The sequence below is a fragment of the Epinephelus moara genome, chromosome 3 (assembly GCF_006386435.1).
Source record: "Epinephelus moara isolate mb chromosome 3, YSFRI_EMoa_1.0, whole genome shotgun sequence".
NCBI classification, from domain to species: Eukaryota; Metazoa; Chordata; class Actinopteri; order Perciformes; family Serranidae; genus Epinephelus; species Epinephelus moara.
In genome coordinates, this window is record NC_065508.1 from 27,410,009 (window position 1) to 27,430,105 (window position 20,097).

General features: G+C 40.1%; 1 protein-coding gene across 1 annotated transcript in view; it reads left to right on the forward strand.

The window, feature by feature from the left end:
• LOC126387779 (F-BAR and double SH3 domains protein 2-like) overlaps positions 1 to 20,097 on the forward strand; it is a 46,432-nt gene that overhangs the window by 5,489 nt on the left and 20,846 nt on the right. Inside the window, exons 3-10 of the mRNA XM_050040438.1 lie at positions 2,859 to 2,904; positions 10,814 to 10,890; positions 12,840 to 12,984; positions 13,512 to 13,645; positions 16,256 to 16,310; positions 16,400 to 16,528; positions 16,613 to 16,735; positions 19,165 to 19,260. Coding sequence (XP_049896395.1) covers positions 2,859 to 2,904; positions 10,814 to 10,890; positions 12,840 to 12,984; positions 13,512 to 13,645; positions 16,256 to 16,310; positions 16,400 to 16,528; positions 16,613 to 16,735; positions 19,165 to 19,260 — 805 coding nt within the window. The remainder of the gene's footprint in view (positions 1 to 2,858; positions 2,905 to 10,813; positions 10,891 to 12,839; positions 12,985 to 13,511; positions 13,646 to 16,255; positions 16,311 to 16,399; positions 16,529 to 16,612; positions 16,736 to 19,164; positions 19,261 to 20,097) is intronic.

The following is a 20,097-nucleotide window of genomic DNA, read 5'->3' on the forward strand; positions in this document are numbered from 1 at the left end:
ATAATACTTTTTCCAAATATAATTTCCAGCCTGTACGTTAAAACATCCTATAACAGTTAATTAAAGGGTTAGACCTGCTTATCCATACATCCAGTTAAAAGCCAGGCAGTTGGTGTTTCCTCTGACAGCATGATACAGTTTGTGTTCTTACACAGATGCAGGATTGATAAATTCTACGCTATCTGTCTCTTGCCCTTTGATTTTATACATTTTATAGAAGTAAATATTTAATCTTCGTCTGGTTCTTGTGTCCTGTGATTGTTTGACAGTTTGGTTTTCCACCATTTGAACAACAGCGACTTAAATCCAAAGATTAAAGTACATTAGTGTTTAAGATTTTTGGATCAGGCTGAGTAAACAAACAGAGACACACAGGCAGCTTTAGCACTGCGTTCAGATGCGTAGGCATTTTAAAGGTTGAAAAGCCAAGAGTTGTGGTTGTGTTTTCAGCCTTAGTGTTGGGTCGAGTTGACAGCCTACTGGCTCCCCACTTCCTGTCTGTGGTCGGTGGCAGAGCTCTGAACCTCCAAACAGCTGGAACTTAAGGTCATAGAGAGCTGCCAGATGTTCTGACTGGCCTGAATCGTTCGCTGTGGGAGGCTCAGTAACATTCGTCTGCCAGAAACAATGTGAAACTCAACTGGTACAGAACTCGCAGGGGTCACTCCCTGATCTCGGACGAGAAATGATTCAGCAAACTGGAAATGGCATCTGCTTGTCAGCAAAGGCTCTGTTTAGGGAAAATGTCAGGAAATGAGTGTGGGGGTCAGCCTTGGAAATGCAGAGAAAGAGGAAGGGAGCAGGCTAAAGGAAGAGAGGGAAGCTCCCAGGAAGTCAGCCAGATTGTTTAGAGTCGGGGTGGAGTATTGCAGTCAAGTCTCGACATGTTTAATGACTTAATGATGATTTTGAGGCAGACAAGTCTTTCCCAGGGCGCTGACCTCTCTTCTTTTCTGAGACTTTTGTTTAAATTTAGCTTAAATCATTGTCAGCTTTGTTACTGTTATTGTAAATCAAGCCTGAAACACCAGTGCAAAAACAATATTTACTGACATACCTCACATTTCTCAGCACATTTTAGGATTTGTATATGTATTTGTGAAACCAGCCATGTTGGACTATTTCAAACATTAGCAGGACACTTTTTGTTGGTCTGTAAGAATCAAAAAGTGCTCTTGCATCAACGTTTTATGAGCATGCAGCGGGAAACCCATCATATCAAAGGCAATAAAAGCAAGTGCCTCAGCTGCAGAAGCCTCAGTAAATCTGACTAAAGACTACAAAATTGCTCCACAAAATAACCCCCTGAATGCATTAAACAACAGCGTGCGAGCACTGACTTGAGACGCTCAGTTCAGAGAGGACTGCTGTCAGACTGTATCATTAGAATTATCCACGTTATTCACCACAGGAAGAGCGAGGCAGCCGAGGAGGAGACAGGGGAAACGGCAGGGAAAATACAAACAATCAGCATAGACAGACAGCTGGACTTTCTATGCTGACAGATGGAGAAGTGGAAGTTTGGTTTTGGGGGCTGGCTTGACATAAAGAAGAACAAACTGTAAACAAATATGATTGTATCAATGATGGGAACTCAGTAAGCACTGTAACACATGAACATAAAATGTGCTGCTTTCACACCCAACTTGTTTAGTTGGGTTATTTCGGTTCATTCGGGCTTGTGTATAAGCTGTTAATCATCCTCTGTGGATCAAACAACCAATCCAGTCTGAGACAGCTTGAAATGAAGGATTTTGGCTCTGTTTGTTTGTGGTCTGAAAGCAAATGGACCAACCACAGGACTTCTTGATAGTAGAGATTAGATTCTTTGCATGAATTTAAAAGGTTAACTACTGTTTGGTAGTGCAGAATTTTTTTCCATGATTGATCAAAAGCTAGCAGCTTTTCTGTGTACTTCGGCACATTAAGTCCTTTAAAAAGGGCGTTGGAGCAGCGTGGTAGCTAAGTAATTGCACTAAATGCCGATTCCAGCGTTGGGATCTTTGTTGCATGTTGTACTGCCTCTCTTTACCTTCATTTCCAGTCTGTCTGAACTTTAAAAAAATGCATACTGAATCGCAGTCACAATATTAGTCTAATAAATTAGATTATGTTCCTGCATTGTTGAGCTCTAGTCTGTTCCAAATGAACTGAACTACAGGTGGCAAAGCACCCTAGTGTCTGGTTCAGCACAGTATTAGCCTGATCATAGCTCAACATGTGGGGCATCGGAAACAGAAATGTGGGCAGCAGGTAACGCCGCATCTGGGACGCCTCATAACTTTTCTTACTGAGTCCAACAAACTTCACAACTTGTTTCGTAAACATGGTGAAGCAAAGGAGGACTCTTATTGGTGCTACGAGGTGGAACTGTAAAAACGAAGGATTGGTCAATCGGTTTATCTTTCTTTTTTGGCTTTTCGAAACACAAGATAGCCACTATCACAGACAACAGTTCGGCCATACCAGTGTAGTTATCTTGATCAGAAATGTCGTGATTAGGGGTGTAACAATTCTCCAAATGCAAGGGGTCCCGATGACAATACCAACACTGGAGGCAGCAGAAGTTGCTCTTTTGTCACCTGAAATCTGGGCATAATCCCAGATTACTTAATGGCACAAGGTGATTGTCTCTTTAAAATACTTTTGGCTGCAGGAGAAACCCAACTCAACCAAGGACGACTGGTGTGAAATCATCAGTGTAATGAATGGAGAAACTAGCTTCTTACCTCACTGGAATAATGTGACCTTTGCTTTACATGCAACAAGATTATACCTCTATAATTTTTTTGTTTTTGTTTGATATATTGCCCCTCTTAAGATGGTGTTATTCACAGTCCCTCTTTTCTTCTCTTCAGGACTTTTAGCCAAAAGAGGGCAGCTGTAGAGAGGGACTACGCCCAGGTAAGTAAATCTTAACTCTTTGTTGCCTCTCACGATGCTACTGATGCTTGTTAACATCATAGCTACCCTGCCTTGTCATTTGTGTTGCTTAAAATACAGTTAGTTTTTATGATACTGTCCTTTAAAGACACCATGTGACAAGTCGGGGTTGAGGATGTGGTCCTAAGGAAACTCTTTGTTCCCGTGCGGCCAGATAGCTCATGAGTGGTAACCAGCCACAGAAAAAACACCACAACAGAAAGAGAGAAACAACATCCAGTAGTGATCCGCTGGCTCGTTTCCTCCTCGCTGTGTTGTTTTTGCCCGCAGCTTCCTGGAGACGTCAATTGACCGTCTGAAAAACCCCTTCTTGCCTTTTTGGCTCTGTTCAGGTTTTGCAGTGCGGTGAGGAATGTCCACCACCACTGTGAAGAGAGGGGGCATGTCTGTAGTTATCCAACCAGCCACCTTACATGTCTGTTTGCCCATGTGCATGTGGTCCAGAGGGGAGGTTCATAAAGGTGGCTCAGAAAAGCAGCGCTTGTTGTGAAAGGCCTGAGCCAAACAAACTGAACCAGGTCTCATAGAGCCAGCGGTGGAATGTAACTAAGTACATTTACTGAAGTACTGTACTTTAAGAAGCAGTGTGTAGGATTAAGTGACATCTTGCAGTGAGGATTGCAGATTGCAACCAGCTGAAACTTCTCCTGGTTAGACTTCTTTCAGTGTTCTTTGTTCAGGAGGTTTTTACAAGCAGCCGAATTATCTGCAGAGGTCTCTTCTTTATATGCTGTTTTCAATCTAAGATGGGCTCATGGGGTTAAACCTACACCTTAAATTGATTACAGCCAGTCAAACACACTCTCAGATGTACACACGTAGATTGCAAAGCGCTTGTTCTCCATTCAAAACAAGATAAAAGGGAAGACAATGTGTTTCTCACTCTTTTTGAAAATCTCTAACATCTGTTTGTACATTATTTATATTGCTCGGCTGGGTCCATGTTATCATGTCACCCTATATAAAAGATTCACATTGTCTCCAAACAAGGAGAGAGAAGAAGAAAACCTCAGAGTTACTGTAAAAAAACCCAACAACTTTTATTTCATTGATCCTTGATTGGTTGAACCAGAGCAACACAAAGTCTTCTGGCTCATTTCGCTGTGGTACACTTCCTCCTGGACTTATTCCTGATTGGGATTGTGAGCATGTGTCTGGCAGCTGAAATGTCAGTGTAGTTATCAAGTCTCTGCTGTGTTGGCACATTTAATGGGCAGGAAAAAGTGCATTACACAAAAGCTTATTAAACTAAAATGGGATTATTTTATTTACAGGTATATAAATGTTGCATGAATGCAGTGAGAGTGTAAAAAAGAACAGTCAAACTGTGGCGTGTTTGTATCCAGTGGAGGGTCAAGTTCAGCCTGCAGGCAAGCTTTTGTAACCCTGTGCATGTGTGTTTTATTGGATATGCATGCCCAAGTTATACCATTGTTTTGAAAGTCAGATTTAGTCAGAACTGAGCAACGCAACACATTTCTGTCTTCCCACGCTTAGTCATTATCAAAGCTGGATGCATCTGATGAATTTCAAGGTATTTCACCAAAGTTTCATCAGACTGACTTCAGCAGATTTGAAACCCCTTCAGGGCTTTTCAAAGTTTTGATGACTGAGTGACAATTAATTAATTAATAATTAGGGAGACAGCATTAAACAAGATGTCTTTTTCATCTCACCTTCACGTTAAACTGCAGAGTGTTCGCTAACCTAAGATAACAGCATTGATGACAGAACATAATTCCCGCGACACTCGAGAGCTGCCACTGGTTGCATTTATAACCAGTAGCTTTCTACAAGTTGTCATTTCTTAACTGACAGAGGCTTGTTTGGGGCACAGTTTGACACAAGGGCCGACTGAGTAGTGTATTAGATGTAAGCTATTGAAAGTGAAAGTAATGAAACATACCTTTGTTGATTAACATATATTGCATGCACAGGGTTGTATGCTCGCGTTGCTCAAGAGGTTGAAATTTTTCATAAAAGTAAAAGGTTATTTTCCATGACCTTTCAAATGAATATTGTGCTGAGAAAAATAATAATAATAATCTTAAATAACTATTTATTGTGATTTTTTTTTTTAAGCACATAGCATGGACACAGGAAGTAGAGGTACTGAGGGTCCTAAAACCAGACACTCTGAAACCATTGATTTATAAAAAACGTTTAAACATAGTGTTAAAACTGTAGTGTTTCTGCTTTCTTACTGAAATACAGGCTACATGTGTAGTACGCCTACACAAGTATTTGTGAGGAGAGAGAGACTTTGATTGATCATGAAGTCCAGTGTTACTCTACAGTTCTCTGGTTTATCAGTGAAGTGTATGAACTATGCTGCAGACTGGATTCTCTTAACAGTGAAGGTATAAAATGTCTGTAATGTCACAGCACTATTACTACACAGCACTACTACATTTTTATAAACACATCTGTTGGCTCAAGGTGCATCAAGGTGCCATCACACCGTTGCACTATAGACTAAAACTACCATGTAGAAAAGGGATGTGCTATCGATTCACCTCATACACAAACAAACCCTCGCCTCAAACAAACAAGCGGTAGCGTGAAGCTGTTCAGCATGGGCGTATAGCGGTAATTTCTTTCATCGCACAGACTGATTTTTGCATTGCTCTTGCAACATGTGTCATACTGTACAGCCCTGATTTTAGGGGGTTGGACAAAATGTTTTCGAAGGTTGCACTTCAAGCAACTATGCCCTAGACTGTGGTAATGCAGGTCAAAGGTCAATCAACAGAAAATAATGTTTTGTTTTTAAAGCTAAAATGCCAAACAGAATCACTGCTTTCAACTTCTCAGGTGTGAAAATTTCCAGTTTTTCTTATGTTAAAACTGAATATTCTCTGTAGATCTGTGCTTTGGAAAACTTTTCACTGATTTATTTTACATTTTATGGACCAAATGATTCAGAGATTTATTAAGACAAATTCAGACAGATTAATGGATGATGAAAGTAATCGTTAATTGAAAACCTAAAATGCAGGAAAAAAATGTTGTAGAGGAATAGGATATGGACTTAATCTTGTGACAGTAGTTATTAGGCGCTGGTAATATGAGCTGAGAAAATTTAGCACCAGATAGATGAATAATTGATTTATTGAATACATGTCAAAATGTTTGCTGGTGCCACCTTCCTGAATGTCTTTATTTTCTGTGTACATTAGTGTACATTGAATATGTTTGGCGTTGAGACTGTTGATTGGACAAAGCAAGCAATCTGAAAATGTCAACTTGGACTGTGAAGCATTTTTATGGGCAATTTATTGGATTTCCTTACATTTAATTGCCAAAAGTATTAATTAATAAATTGTAAAAACTGGAAAATAATTGTTTCTTCCAGCCCTTAAATGAAGAAAGTGTCCTCATTGTGTGCCTCAGTTTGAAAGGTGTTCTCTGTGTCTGGGTTGTGCTGCCTGTTAGTTATGTGATCAATTAGACACCCGCTGCCAATAGTTGAATCAAAGTGGGTCAGAGTGTCTCTGGAACACTTCGCCCCCTTTGGTTACACCTCCCTCTCCCCTCTATTTATTTATTTTTTTCAAATCTCCTCTCTTTAGGGTCTCCTCCACCTGCAAGCTGCTTTAGCCATTAGCCGATTGCTATTCAAATCACACATTTGTGATAAAATGTCCTCCTCTGTGTGGCTCTTCCTCTGCCTCGTCCTCGCATCCCCTCCTCCTCCCCTTCACTTGTTCCCATCACACTATTCAGGCGTATCCACTAGGCTAGCTCAGTCTCTATCTGAATCCCACAATGGCCGGGTTTGTAGCGGCTTTGAAGCTTTGGCACCGAGATCACCAAGACCAACGAGTTCAGAGCTGCGGCCTAGCCTGCCTCAGGACTGCATGACAGGGCTGGTCTTTTCACAGTGGACAGAGGAAGGATAGATGGGCTCATTTCCTTGATGGGCACTCTTTGGGGACTAAAGCACAAATCACTTGAGTGAGCAAACGCCACAAAAAACATTTAAAAAGTGGTGTTTCTTTTTAGTATGAAGAGGAAAGCCAGCTTGTATCTGGAACAACAAACATACTTAATTTGTCCTGACACTTAACACGCTGACCTGTGGTCAGTTATCTAAAGAGCCAATTAAAGTCCTAAAAGATTCTTTAAAATTATTGAATAGTTTTATTCAACTCTACTTTCTTGCAGACACATAGGTTCATATCAGTATAAGGATAAAATAAATATGAAGAAAGGAACACACAGATGTCACTGGAGTACCATGTGTGACTCAGTTAATGCCATTATAATTATTTTTTTTTAATCAGATAATTGACACGTCTGTACATAAAATTCCTCAGCACAGCACGAAGGTTGGGAACATTACTCGTCACAAACGTATGGCTTTCACTTGTCCATCTCGGGAGCTTAAGCAAGACTCTGAATGCATCATTAAATGCCACCTGAAGCGTTTTCATTTTTGCTAACTGTAACTGCACCCCAAGTGGGCTGTGTGTAGTGGAGTACTTTAAAAAGGTCTGTTTTAACATCATCTGTACACATGTGAAACTTACGTGCTAGCACATTAGCTTGTGCATCGATTTTGCATACTGGTGCTGCACATCAGAGCTGTATATTCCTTGTGAGTGCAAAACATGAACAACAACTTGTTCATGATCTGATTCATTTTTCTTTTTGATATTCTGTGGATGTAAGTTAGTTTTCTTTACCTGTCTTGACTTCTTAGCTGTATCACTGCTGCTCTTTTTTCTTTTGCACAGTAAACACAAATACCTGCACATCGACTATCAGTTTTAGAAGTTCTTGCTGATTATAACCAAAGTAGTTTTAGCTGTTGTTCTACAAACTAAATTAGAGTCATTTATTTCAGCAGTGTTCTAGTTTATTTTGAACTCATGTTGCAGATTCTTTGAATGTCATTTTGGAGGAATTTTTGTAGGACTTCCCTCTCTGAAAGTCAAAGATTTGACTCAGCAGTCGGAGAGCCCCCTCTTGACAGAGATTCCTCAAATCAAGCAGTGAGTTTACTTCTGGGTACGTTTCAGTGCCCAGATTTAGCAGCAGAGCGAGCGCTCCTCGCCTCTACACTGCTCTCTGGTACAGGCAGCTGCAGACACAGACCCCGTGTAAGTTTGAGTGAGACAGAGCTGTCTCCGTCTCACTCTGGGTCTGTGTCTGCCCAGAGGAACAGAAGCTTGACCCGTTCAGGCTCTGAGATGACATTATCTTCTGCTTTCTGCTGAGAAGTGGTGACTTCACAGCTCACAGGAACTTAATATGACACAATCTCTGGCTTTTGTTTGATATCTAGTATTGGCAAACAATGTTGTACATTTCTTATCCTTATCTTATTTCTTGTCTCTTATCTTTGGCATAGTTAGCATGCATTAGCTCGAAGGGCTAACTTGTCTTGTTTACTATATTACTTGAACGTCACTGTTACTCTGAACGTCCGGCTGAACCCTGTTCAAACTCTCAAACTTTTTATGGAGCAAAAGGAACAAATAGTTCAATATTCGTATTGAACAACTAAATCTGATTTGACTGACATAATCCTCAGTCGGGTACAGCCATGCTTTTGTTTATTGTGAGCTCATGTTGGGATTTAATGAATGTCATTTCATAGGAACTTCTTTTTCACACCATTTTAAAACATTTTGGCAATTACTATCACTCCACCTCTCACCGCTTCCTACTAAAAGTCTTCCTGATGTTGAGTAGATTATTTGTGCCATTAAACAACAGTTTCACATTATTCAAGTCTATCAGTAAACAGTACCCCTATTGAAAGGAATAGTCCACCCAAAAAACAATATATAACCCTCACCTCCCTTGGTGAGGACTGTGGTCCCAGAAAAAGTTTTCTGTTGAATGCCATTTAGGAGAGCAGACAGATTTTGACTCAGGCCAAACGAAAGACAGCAAAAAAGTTTATAAAACGTCCACAAAAATGTCTCAAAATTCCTGTGCAGCATTATCTGAGGTGTCTTATATCCATTTGTGGGCTCATGGAAATCCAAATGATACTATTTTTGCTAAACAAAGCATTTGTTGTTAGGAGATGTTTTATAACCTTTCTTTGGCTGTCTTTCATTCAGAGTCCTTCAAAGCCTGTTTGCACTGATACACTTTAATTTCTCAGTTGCTCTGCTCTCCTTGATAGAAACTTTTAGTGGGACCATAGAGAGCTTAGTGCTATACAATTTATATTCCTGTCAGCAATTTCAGTGTAAGTGATGGGGGACAAAATCTACAGCCCTCATTCTGTACAAAAATGTGCTTCTGCTGAAGACAAGTTAAATGTCTTTCGAACTTTTCACTGTCTTGGTATGAAATTCCGTCTTTGTCCTCAATCAGAAAGTGTTTCCTTGCTGAGCTGCAGCAGAGGCACGGTAACACAAAGCAGGAGATTACTACATTTATACACTGACTCTGTTTACATGCAACAAACAGGTTACTGTGAGCAATCAGGTCAAGTTTCAAGTTCTTTATTGTCATGTGGGCAACAATTACAGAGAAGCAGCCGTTGGCATGGAAAATCTGGCTCTCAGGCTCCCTCCAATAGGGCTTTTGAATTATACAAGTAAATTGACAGTACAAGATATAAAATAGTGCATAAGTAAAAGAATAGGGATTAAAATAACATAAAATGATATAAATTTGTGGTATACAGTACTTGCAAAATGAATGAACTTAAGGAATGTAGTTAATGTGTGTGCGTGATGACAAGTAAAAATCAAAAAAACAGATGTCCCACAGCCTGGTTAAGACAGGAAACCAGAGTTTACCTACACTGCAGTAACCTGGTTATTGTAAAGCCTGTTTACATGCAGTCACATTTCTGCTGTACCCCCTGCTGCAGTGTTCCAGTAACTCAAATGCAGAACTTTGACTGTAGCAATTAAAAAATGCAGTAAAGTTGGGCAACCTTGAAGAGACAAATCTATGCAGCAGAAGCTGAACTATCCAGATATTTGGTCCCCAGCACAAATGTATCTCCAGAAATGCTGCATCCTACAACCCCCATGATGCAGCATGATAGCTAGATGAAAATCCACATCTTTCAAACTCCAACTGCCAGTCTGTCACCCCCGTTTATTGTTTTATTCATTGTGGTGTAAACCAAATAATTATGGCGATGATTTCTTTGTTCCAACCAGTTTTTATTGTGACAGGCTGAACCCAAACAAAATCCCTGAACAAAACAAATTGGGTTAGTTAAGCCAATTAGCGGCGGCTTTTATGAGTATTTCTAGCCAGCAGCATACTTGTTAAATCCCTCTTAGATCATCTGCACAAGGCTAAAAATATTCATGCTCTTTCCATCAGTTTATTCTGGTTGCATTTCTCTGACATACCAAACATGCACTCAGAAACACCAGAGATATCCTCCTCACTCTTTTTTTTTGTTTTGTTTACTTTGTCCTGCTATTTCAGCTCTTCAAAGGTTAACCTCACTTTTGGCCTGAGTTGGAGCAACCTAATATATCTCCAGGGGTGAATGTGGTCTGAATATATTACATTTTTCTTCCCAAAAATTGAGCATAAAACCCAGCATCTGGGCCAACCTCTAGACTCTGGTTAACAGGTGAACGAGTCCATGTGGCGTTGAATCACACGATCATCTAAAAGTGCTTTTTAATGAGCATGGATTTTAAAGTTAGTGTCGTGTATCTAAGAAAAGTTATTTTTCACTGGCTTTACTCCTTTTATGTTTGGAGGGAAAGTGTCTCCTGATGTCTACGTCCTCTGGCTGCCTGGTGGTTTATAGGACAAGGTCAGGGGGAACGCAGTTTTCAGAGCATGTCCTGTGTGAAGATGAGATGCAGGAAATGTGTGTTGGTGTCAAAGGTGAAAGGTCATCCCTGTTTTTTTACCTCTTCTCTTCCAGGCCCTCCAGAAGTTGGCAAATCAGTATCTAAAGAGGGAATGGCCAGAGAGTGTGACAGAAGAACGAGCAGACCACAGGTAACAACTTTCTCCACTGCGGGTACATGATGTTGATCAGGCCTGTCCTCTGAAGCAGAATTGTGGTCAAAATAAGAATCACATTTTTTTCCATCAAGAATTAAAATCAGGATTTTCTCTCAAGATTCTTAGGCATGAACATCTTTTTTTTTTTTCATTCCAGTTCATGAATTCCTTTGTAATGGGAAACTGGCAAATGATCTGTACATGTGCTGCTGAATGCAGTGCATGGTTACAATCCAATCAAATGGGTTTACTTTGCTTTGTGGTTGCTTTTTTATGTGTATTAACCCAAAATGGAAATGGAAATGAACTTTGTTGTCCACCTGCCACTGTGGCTGCTTGATTCCAAAATCTACCTGACACTCAATAGAATAACTTTTTTTTATTTTGAATGGTGAGTGAACCAAATTTAGCATACACTTGTACATTGTACCAGCATTTGGCTGGTGGCCGGTGATAATTTCCAACCCTGAAAGGCACTCTTTGAAATTTTGCAAAAATTCCCCAAATTCCAGAACTTCCCTCGGAAATTTTTCGATAATTAACCGGAATTTTCCAGGCCCTATGCAACCCTAGTCATAATGCATACTTGTTATTTATTGATGCACCTCTGGAAGAAACTAGGAGTGTTTGTTTTGATGCAGTCAATTTTCCTGGTAATGTAAACACGACCCAAATGGAGATCATGATCTTATTTCAATTAATTGTGCAGTATGAGCTCCAAAATGGTCATTTGGTTACAGGAAACTGAAGCTACATCCACATTAACCCTTTGAAACTTGAGCAAATTGGCTTGATTTCTTTTAAAAACATGGGTAGAAGACAGTGAGCAGCTTAACTAGAAATGACCCAAAATTAGTAAAAAGACACAAGAAAAAAACAGAAAATTAGCAAGAAAAGATAAGTAAAAAAAAAACAACAATAAACAAGGAAATGACCTGAAAAAAGGGCTAAAAATGGCAAAATATATACATAAGATAAGCTTGAATATATTATCATAATAATCATAACTACAGTTTTCTGGACATTCATTTATTCATTCATTTAATTATGTTCCATAACTGCTTATTCTTATCTATTTTCTGTCTTACTCTATTTTTAATAATTAATTTCAGTTCAGATTTTCAGTTTTTCTTGTAGCTTTTACCAGTTTCTTACTCACTGTCATTTATTTCCCATGTTTTGAAAAAAATCAAACCAATTTCTCAGGTTTCAAAGGTTTAAGTGCTTGTGAAAGGTGCCTGAATGCAGTGTAAGAAACTGATATTGATCCAGGTTTCAAAGGATTAATATGTTTTAGTTTTAAAATGCATAACCATTGCTAAGATTACGCCGGGGGTCCAACCTACCACGGTCTTTTGGAACCCCTAAAGTAGAGACCGGGGTTGCATCTTAGTCTGGACAGACGGCAAGTGAGACTCAGAAACGATGACACAGATGCCCATGTACGCTTTCCCGATTGGGTCTTATCACTCCGAACGTATGATGCCAAAACATTATAGTGAGGTCTACATACCTTGTGTGATATCATCCTTCTTGTGTGGTTATTCCTTTCTGTCTTGCCCCAGCTTCCTCTAGGGATCGGAAATACTCCCAGTTATGTTGCCGAATTTGCATTGCAGCAACTGTTGAGTCTTTTCCGCCATCTTGACCCCCTTATACTCATTCAGTAGCAGTTCCACCTTGTCATTGGTCCAAGCGAAGAAATCTCTGGTCTTATTTTTCGCCATCTCTCTGTTTTTTTCTGAAACTAAGCAACCATATGCAGAGTAGACAGTCTGCTTCCTGGTTACAGTGGTGCGTGCATGCCCAGTGTATGTGAATGGTCACGTGATATGCGTTTTCAGCCATGTTAGGAGAATTTTGCTTTCAGGGCTTTCTGCCAGAAAGGTGATTTCTAAGGGGGGAATAATATTTATGCACTTTTGTTTATATTTGTGTTTTAGGAACATGTACTGTGTATGGAGGGCCTATTTGGAAGGCACAGTCCAGGTCACTCAGTCCAGAATCAGCGCCTGCGATAACTACAAAGTCCAGGTCGCTGATCCAGCCAAGACGGCCCGACTGCAGAAGGAACAGCAGCTGAGGAAGGTAATACAACTCAGTTTTATAACTCTGCTGGAAACATGTTCTTTGTCCCCTGGTCAGTGTCACTGCAGAATAATTTCCAGTGGGAACTTTATGTAAACAGCTGGAGTAATACTGATAAACAGTGCAATAAATAATCTGCCAGATGAGAACAGAGGTCACATCAGCTCTTGTTAAGAATGACTGATATCAGCTCAGTATCTGTCCCACACTGATGTGGAGCGCTGTGTGTCTGTAGGTGAAGCCTGTTTCCTGTGTCGGCCTCGACTCTGTGCTGAAAAATAACTCTGGTTTCTGCCGGCCACGCTCCACTCCCTGCAGCCCACAATGCTGCTCTTGTTTGCACTCACCTTTTAGGAGATACAGCTCCTGTATCCCACACGCCATCATGACATTACTAACAACACGTGTTCTGTAGATATATCTAAGAGGCATTTGAATATTTTTCAGGTGGTGCACTGTGAGAATAATAATTTTCATAAATGTAAAGTTGTTTTTCTTTGTTTGTCTCCAACCTGTCTTTCCTTCAGTGTATTGAACAGCTGACGGTGGTTCAAGCTGAGCTGCAGGAGTCGGTGAAGGAGCTCACCAAGAGCAGGAAGAAGTACCAGGAGGCCGAGACGATGGCACAGGCTGTCCGAGAGAAGGCGGAGCTCGACGCCAAGTATGAACCAAATTACTCCACTATCTTTGGTAGATTATGGTGATGATATCTGTCTGAAAATGGGAAGTCAATCATGGAGATTGACAACATTTCATCCACTACACATCCAGCCACAAGCATCATGAGTTCTTTGTCGCTTGTAGCCTGCAGCTGTCCATGATTAAAATCTAGTTTAGGTTGTTCAGTCATCGTAGGGCTACAGCCATCTGCCACAGCTGTAAGGGGCTCACCTTTGACAGGGTGTATTTCCTGGAGCTTTATGTTGCTGTGCTGTCATAGTAGGTGTTTCAGGAGGTTTGAGGATGTGTTTAAAGTAATGGGAATATTTCCTGCTGAATATAAGTGCTTCCATCTTTCAAGCTAGCATGGTGCTGCTTTTCGACGTACATGTGCATTATAAAAAATGAATCCGGGGATGTGATTGATGGATTTCAAATCAGTGGGAGGTTGACCACAAAAATAAGGTTTATGATCCAGACATATTAAAATACTGTGCTTTTAAATTACATCTGCTCCAGCCTCCTTGACAAAGATCTTGAATCTAAAAGTATGCGAATGTTTTTGATTACAAAAATGTAACTGCTGGACACAAGGTGTCTCCTGCGTCACTGGAAAGTCCATCCTCTATTTATGTGCACAAGTTTCCCCATCACACTTGTGTAAGTTGCATACTGGACACTGATTAGTTACCAAAATATTTGTGATGTCACAAATTATTCTCTACCTACTCATCTCAAACCGAGATTCAATGTGAGCACGGAGAAAATTTTCCTCCTTCAGCAGAGGAATGTGAAAACAGTCTTCTAGCATCAAACTCTGTAAATCAGCAGGCTAGTCAATAATGAAAATAATCTTTAGTCGCAGTCCAACAAACAACTAATATTCAGGCTTGAGGGAGCCGTCTCTTTTCAACACTTTGTCCTGGCACAACATGAACAGCTGGCACTTTGACTCACCACATAGCAGACATTTTTCTGCCCATCAGGAGAGTTTATTATTGAGCTGAGGCGCAGCTCGGTCAAGTTTTGCCGTCGGAAAGGCTTGGCGCACTTTCTAATAGTACAATTACTGCTTTCTTTTGGCCTAATGTTGCTTGCACAGATTCTTTTAAATGTCTGTAGAATGACTCAATTCAATCAGTGTGTTTAAATTAAAGGGACTGGGACAAAATCAAAAAGGCATATTTTCCCTCTAACCCGTAGTGCTATTTATCAGTCAGAGAGAGTGCAGACATCTCCACAGCCGATATCTCCAACAATCTGCAACTCACACCAAAACAATCTAGACGGATAAATGGCACTACAGGTAAGAGGGAAAATATGTATTTTTGATTTTGGGGTGAACTGTCCCTTTGAGAAACGAGGCTACTCAGAGAAATAGGTTACTCAGGTAATCACAGCACAAGTTAATGTGCACTGTTGTGACCTGGTTACTGTAAATTTGTGTATACATGCAGCAGGTCAGTGAGAGATTTCACTCCTACGACCTACCTTATTTTGGGCACATGGCTTGCTTATTTTAAATAGGGAGAGACAGAAGTATCCAGACTTTTTTTGTCTTTTTTTTTTTGTTCGTCTACTTTTTGTTTTTGTGTTTGTCAGAGCAGAAAGATGGAGCTTTTCCTCACAGCGTGAACATGTCTGAATTTCATAAATAGTCAAATGTTAATTCAGCCATAGTTAAGGGGTGAAAACAGACTTAAGAATTCAAGAGGCTACTTAACTTAATTGGTTTCAGTCAAGTTTTTAAAACACAAGAACACATTACTTCGTGTATTATATGTCTCCCTGTTTGATGTCTTTATCTTGCACATGCTTACGTACAAAAAGCAGATTAGAAACCAGGTTACCAGGTCAAGAAATCAGTGTTCTCCAGGAGAAATCTAGCAGAGGAAGTCAGATTTCTGTAATCCTGGTTTCTCATTTACATTACATTTATAATATACAAAATTTTCTGGCAACTTTCGTGTCCTTTCAACACAGCAAAATGTTGTTTTAAGCCTAGTGTGAACTACTAGCCTGCTGGCCCTCTGGCTTCTGATTCCCATCAGTTGCTATTCATTTCTAGTTAGTTTTATATTTTTAGCATCTTTTAAATCCCTTCTTAAAACATTCTTTTATAGGGAAGTGTTCATGAATGTTTAATATGTTACTTGGTTTTGTCATTCCTCTCTCTTTTGTTTTTTTGACTTAGTTTTATGCCCTGGTGCTTTTATGTTTTTATGATCCCGCGTTTGTTTTTATTGTATTTGGTTTTATCTGCTGTTTCCTCTGTAAAGCACTTTATAACCCTAGTGCTATACAAATAAAGTTTTTATTATTACACATTTGAGTTGTGGCAAATCCAGATTTCAAACCAAATCAACACCATCACCACCTTTTAAAGCACAGAGAGAATATATTGACTTAAAACAGTCATGAAAGTTGAATTATGGCACATTTTATATAATTGAAAAACCTAAGAGGTGTCTTGGTTTAGAATTTGTTCATATTTTGCTGACCTGATTACAAAAGAAAAAACATGAAAATGAACCATGTTGCTTGTACACAAACCACAACTTTAAGAAATATTACAAAACAAAAGTCAAACAATGTCTTTTCTTATGTTCAGGTCCAAGTTAAGTCTCTTCCAGTCCAGATCCAGTCTTCAGAGGGCGAGCGTAAAGGTATGAGATTTTTACATAGAAAATAAAAAGCTTTACACTTTATGACATTTTGGTGTTGCCGGTCTTCAGCGTGAACTTTTGCCTTCCAGCTGAAAGCCAAGAGGAGCGAGTGCAACTCCAAAGCCACCCACGCCAGAAACGACTACCTTCTCACACTAGCAGCAGCTAACGCTCACCAGCAGCGCTACTATGACACAGACCTCATGGACTGCATCAAGGTGAGGACCCACATTGAAAGGGTGGGTGTATGATGGGAGGTGGAAATGTACTTTAAACTTGAAAGTGTGTATATTTATCTGCAGGTCTTAGACGGCAGAATCTATGAGCAGGTAAAAGATTACCTGGTGTCGCTGTGTCAGACGGAGCTGGAAAGTTACCAGGCAGTCCACCACACCTTCAACCAACTCTTAAACAGCTCAAATGGGGTAAGTCTTCAAAGCTACTGGAGAAACAGTATTTCACGTGTGCATCCCAGTCCTTCAGTTTTCGGTATCTGCAGTCCCATCTTGACTTTTATTTACGTAATGCCGACCACAAACTAGAAGACTTTTAAAAGACTTTCTAAAGTCTGACACTCTCTCACATCTCAAAAAAGACAGGATCGGCTTTTGATCAGGTTTATTTTCGCCAATCCCGATATATAAGATTTTACCCAGATCATCCCTGATACTGATCCTTATGATGTGTACAGGACGTTTCTAACACATCAGTATCACTCAGTGTCTTTGGAGGAGCTGAACACTGCCTCACTGCCTGCTAATTAATTGAAAGGTTTGAGTTACCTCAGCACTCCTCGGTTACATGCTCTCGAGCGGTTGTCAACCTCTTTCAGTCCAGTTTCTTCAGGTTGTCTTGCCTCTCTGGAGCCGGAGCAGCATTTTGTTTCTGCTCAGGCCAGAATATGAACAAATCATTAGGGAGAGGGAGGCAGAGGGCACAGGAGAGCTCACATCTCCCCTGAAACAGATCTTATGTGTGCTTTGTGTAATGTGACATTTAGATGAGATTGGATGAAGCACTCATGAATATGTGAATCTTAATTATGTTGGGTTTTGTGGTCTAAATATAGTGTCAGTATCTATTTCACTACAGCATATTGAATACATGCTCCACTTCTGAAGGCTGGTTAATCTCAGGGTTGGACCTTAATTTTACAGATAAAATTAAACTTTGGGACAGCTCATACAGATCATCATTTTCAATCAGCCCTACCAACTCTCTCTATGTAGTGACCCAAACCCCTTTTGTAGTTCATTGGTCTGTATGTTCAAAACTCAGTGGCATATCAAAAAGCTTAATGCAGCTTGTTCCAATAATGATCCACAGAAAATTTTGTACAAATTAGACCTACGTTTTAGGTAAAAAATGTGTTTTCTCAAAAAATAAAAAATGGCAGAATATCTAGTCAGGTAGACTTTAAAGGCCCAGACACACTAAAACAGACTTAAAAAAAACTAGCCGCAACAAAAGTCTCATGTCACCTGTGTCTCGGTCCAAAAGTTGCACATGAACTCATCGCAAAGACTAAAGGCCAAAACACACCGGCGGCGTCATATGACAGCGGCATCATTAACGCGAGTCATGTGCCGCCCCCAACACACACAAAAAGCGTAGCGCTGCGGGGCGTCAACCGGATTTCTATTGCACACTCCAGTCCACTAGGCTGGGAAGTACAAAATAGCGCTTTTTCAAGAGCAGCGACGCTGGAAAAATAGGACAATAGCGTAAAGTGCCGCGGCGCGGCACATCGACGCGCATCGAGCCGCCGCCGGTGTGGGTTTGTAAATAGAAAATAATGGGGGCGGCTGTTTTGACGCGTGTCGTACGGCGCCGGTGTGTTTTGGCCTTTAAGCCGGTGGCCAACCAGCATGTGTGAAAGGAAATAACTCTCCTCACCAGCAGACGGCGGTAGTCTGTATTCGTCATTTAAAAAGGGAAACCGGAAGACCATCTTGACACTAGTTAGCCAGTTACCACACTAACAACAAAATCTAATGTTGAAAGAACAAAGCATATTTACTGTGCGCCAGTGAACATAAACACAAACTGTCGGGAAACTTTTCTGCTCAAGAGCTCAGTGGCTAAGAAAAGTAATCTTTTGAAACAAATTTGTTTTGGTCTCACCCCCTTTTGACTTCAGCTGTTTGTTTACTTTCCTCATTTCCATTTATCTTCTTGTGTGCTGAGTTGAACTGCCAGTTACAATCATTTCATTCACCAAAGGGCTCTGCCATGTCCGACACTAATTTAACATGCTGAATTAGCTAAAAAAAAAAAAGCTGACAGGGGTCAACAGTGCGGGACACAGCACAGCAACTAGGGTGACAGATGCTCACTGTCAGCCCAATTTTGACTGTTGGCTGACCGTTGCCTTGGTGTGTTAGGGCCTTAATGGTTCTTGTGGCTTTTTTCTAGAGCACATTGAGCTGGACTTGTGTGTCAAATTTCACATAAATCCAACTTAAGTAGTGAGGGGCGTGGCCTTTCCAAAATTTCATTCGTGGGCCTTAATTATTGCACCCCAGCATGTCAGTTAGGGTCAGATTTGTTCAGCAGCATTTGGTCTCAACTTACAATCACTGAAAATGTCGTGTGTCTACAGTGTAACATCTTACGGGAATTAGCAAAAACGTTTAGGAAGATAAATGATAATAAATCAGCATAAGAACAACAGTGTTTCACCTTTCGGACTTGAACCCCTAATGAAGAAACTGAGTAACATAAATGACAATAAAGGCACAAATTTACATGGAAACAAAACTTGGAATTGAATATTTTGCTGCAGATGTGTGGTTCATTTCTGGCAAAACTCATTTATGCATTTTATCTTTTCTCCTAAAACACATCTATGTAGGTTCTGCAGGAGTTTCACCAGCAGCTGTTTGTACAGAAGAACCTCATGTTTCAGCAAGCCCCGGATTTATTGTACCATCCCTGCGATTCAGATACGGTATGTACACCGCTGTGCTCCTGTTTGTTTCCCTTGGTTGTCTTTCCGTTTAACATGGAAGTAGATTCATTTGAAGTCGACACCTTTTGGTTGCTCAATGTGCAAAAATGTTTCACATGAATTGTCTGTGCTGTTGATGTTGTATGAGACACTGTTGGCAGCAACTGTTTGTATGTTTGAGATATAACCTCTGCAACCTCCCACTGCACAAGTACACTAAAATATCAAAACCTGAGTGGTGAACACAAAATGTGGGTCATCACTTGTTGTAAAATATTGCACAATTCATTATGTTGCTGACTCTGTCATGGAGGAGAGCAGCTGTGATTCTGGGTCACACTGAAAACAAGTGTCAAAACATCTGTTGAAACCTTTTCAAACCCTCCTGCATTATAATCCACCTCTCCACTGTCCATCTGTACACTCAGTATGTTTTAACCACTCATATTTTAAAAGCAGCTATCAACTATCATTATAAAACTCTGAATGGATGGTCCTGATCTTGGGTTGCTAAGAATAACCCTTTGATATCACTGCCCTCTGTAAACAGTAGGGCTGTCAAAATTGCTCAAAAATGACATTCGAATATTCCTTCTAAAAATAACTCATAGGTTCGAACCATTCGAATTTTATTTTATTTTATTTTTTTTTGCGTTATGTCCACAAGAGGGAAAACTAATACAAGGAAACATTCTTGTATATGTATTAATACAAGGAAACATAACTACTTGTAGGTATTTTTATTTCAACATAAACGTCTTTGAAAACATACCTACACATTAAAACACATAAAACAATTATCTATAACATTACTTTAGAAACGACCGCGGACCTCTC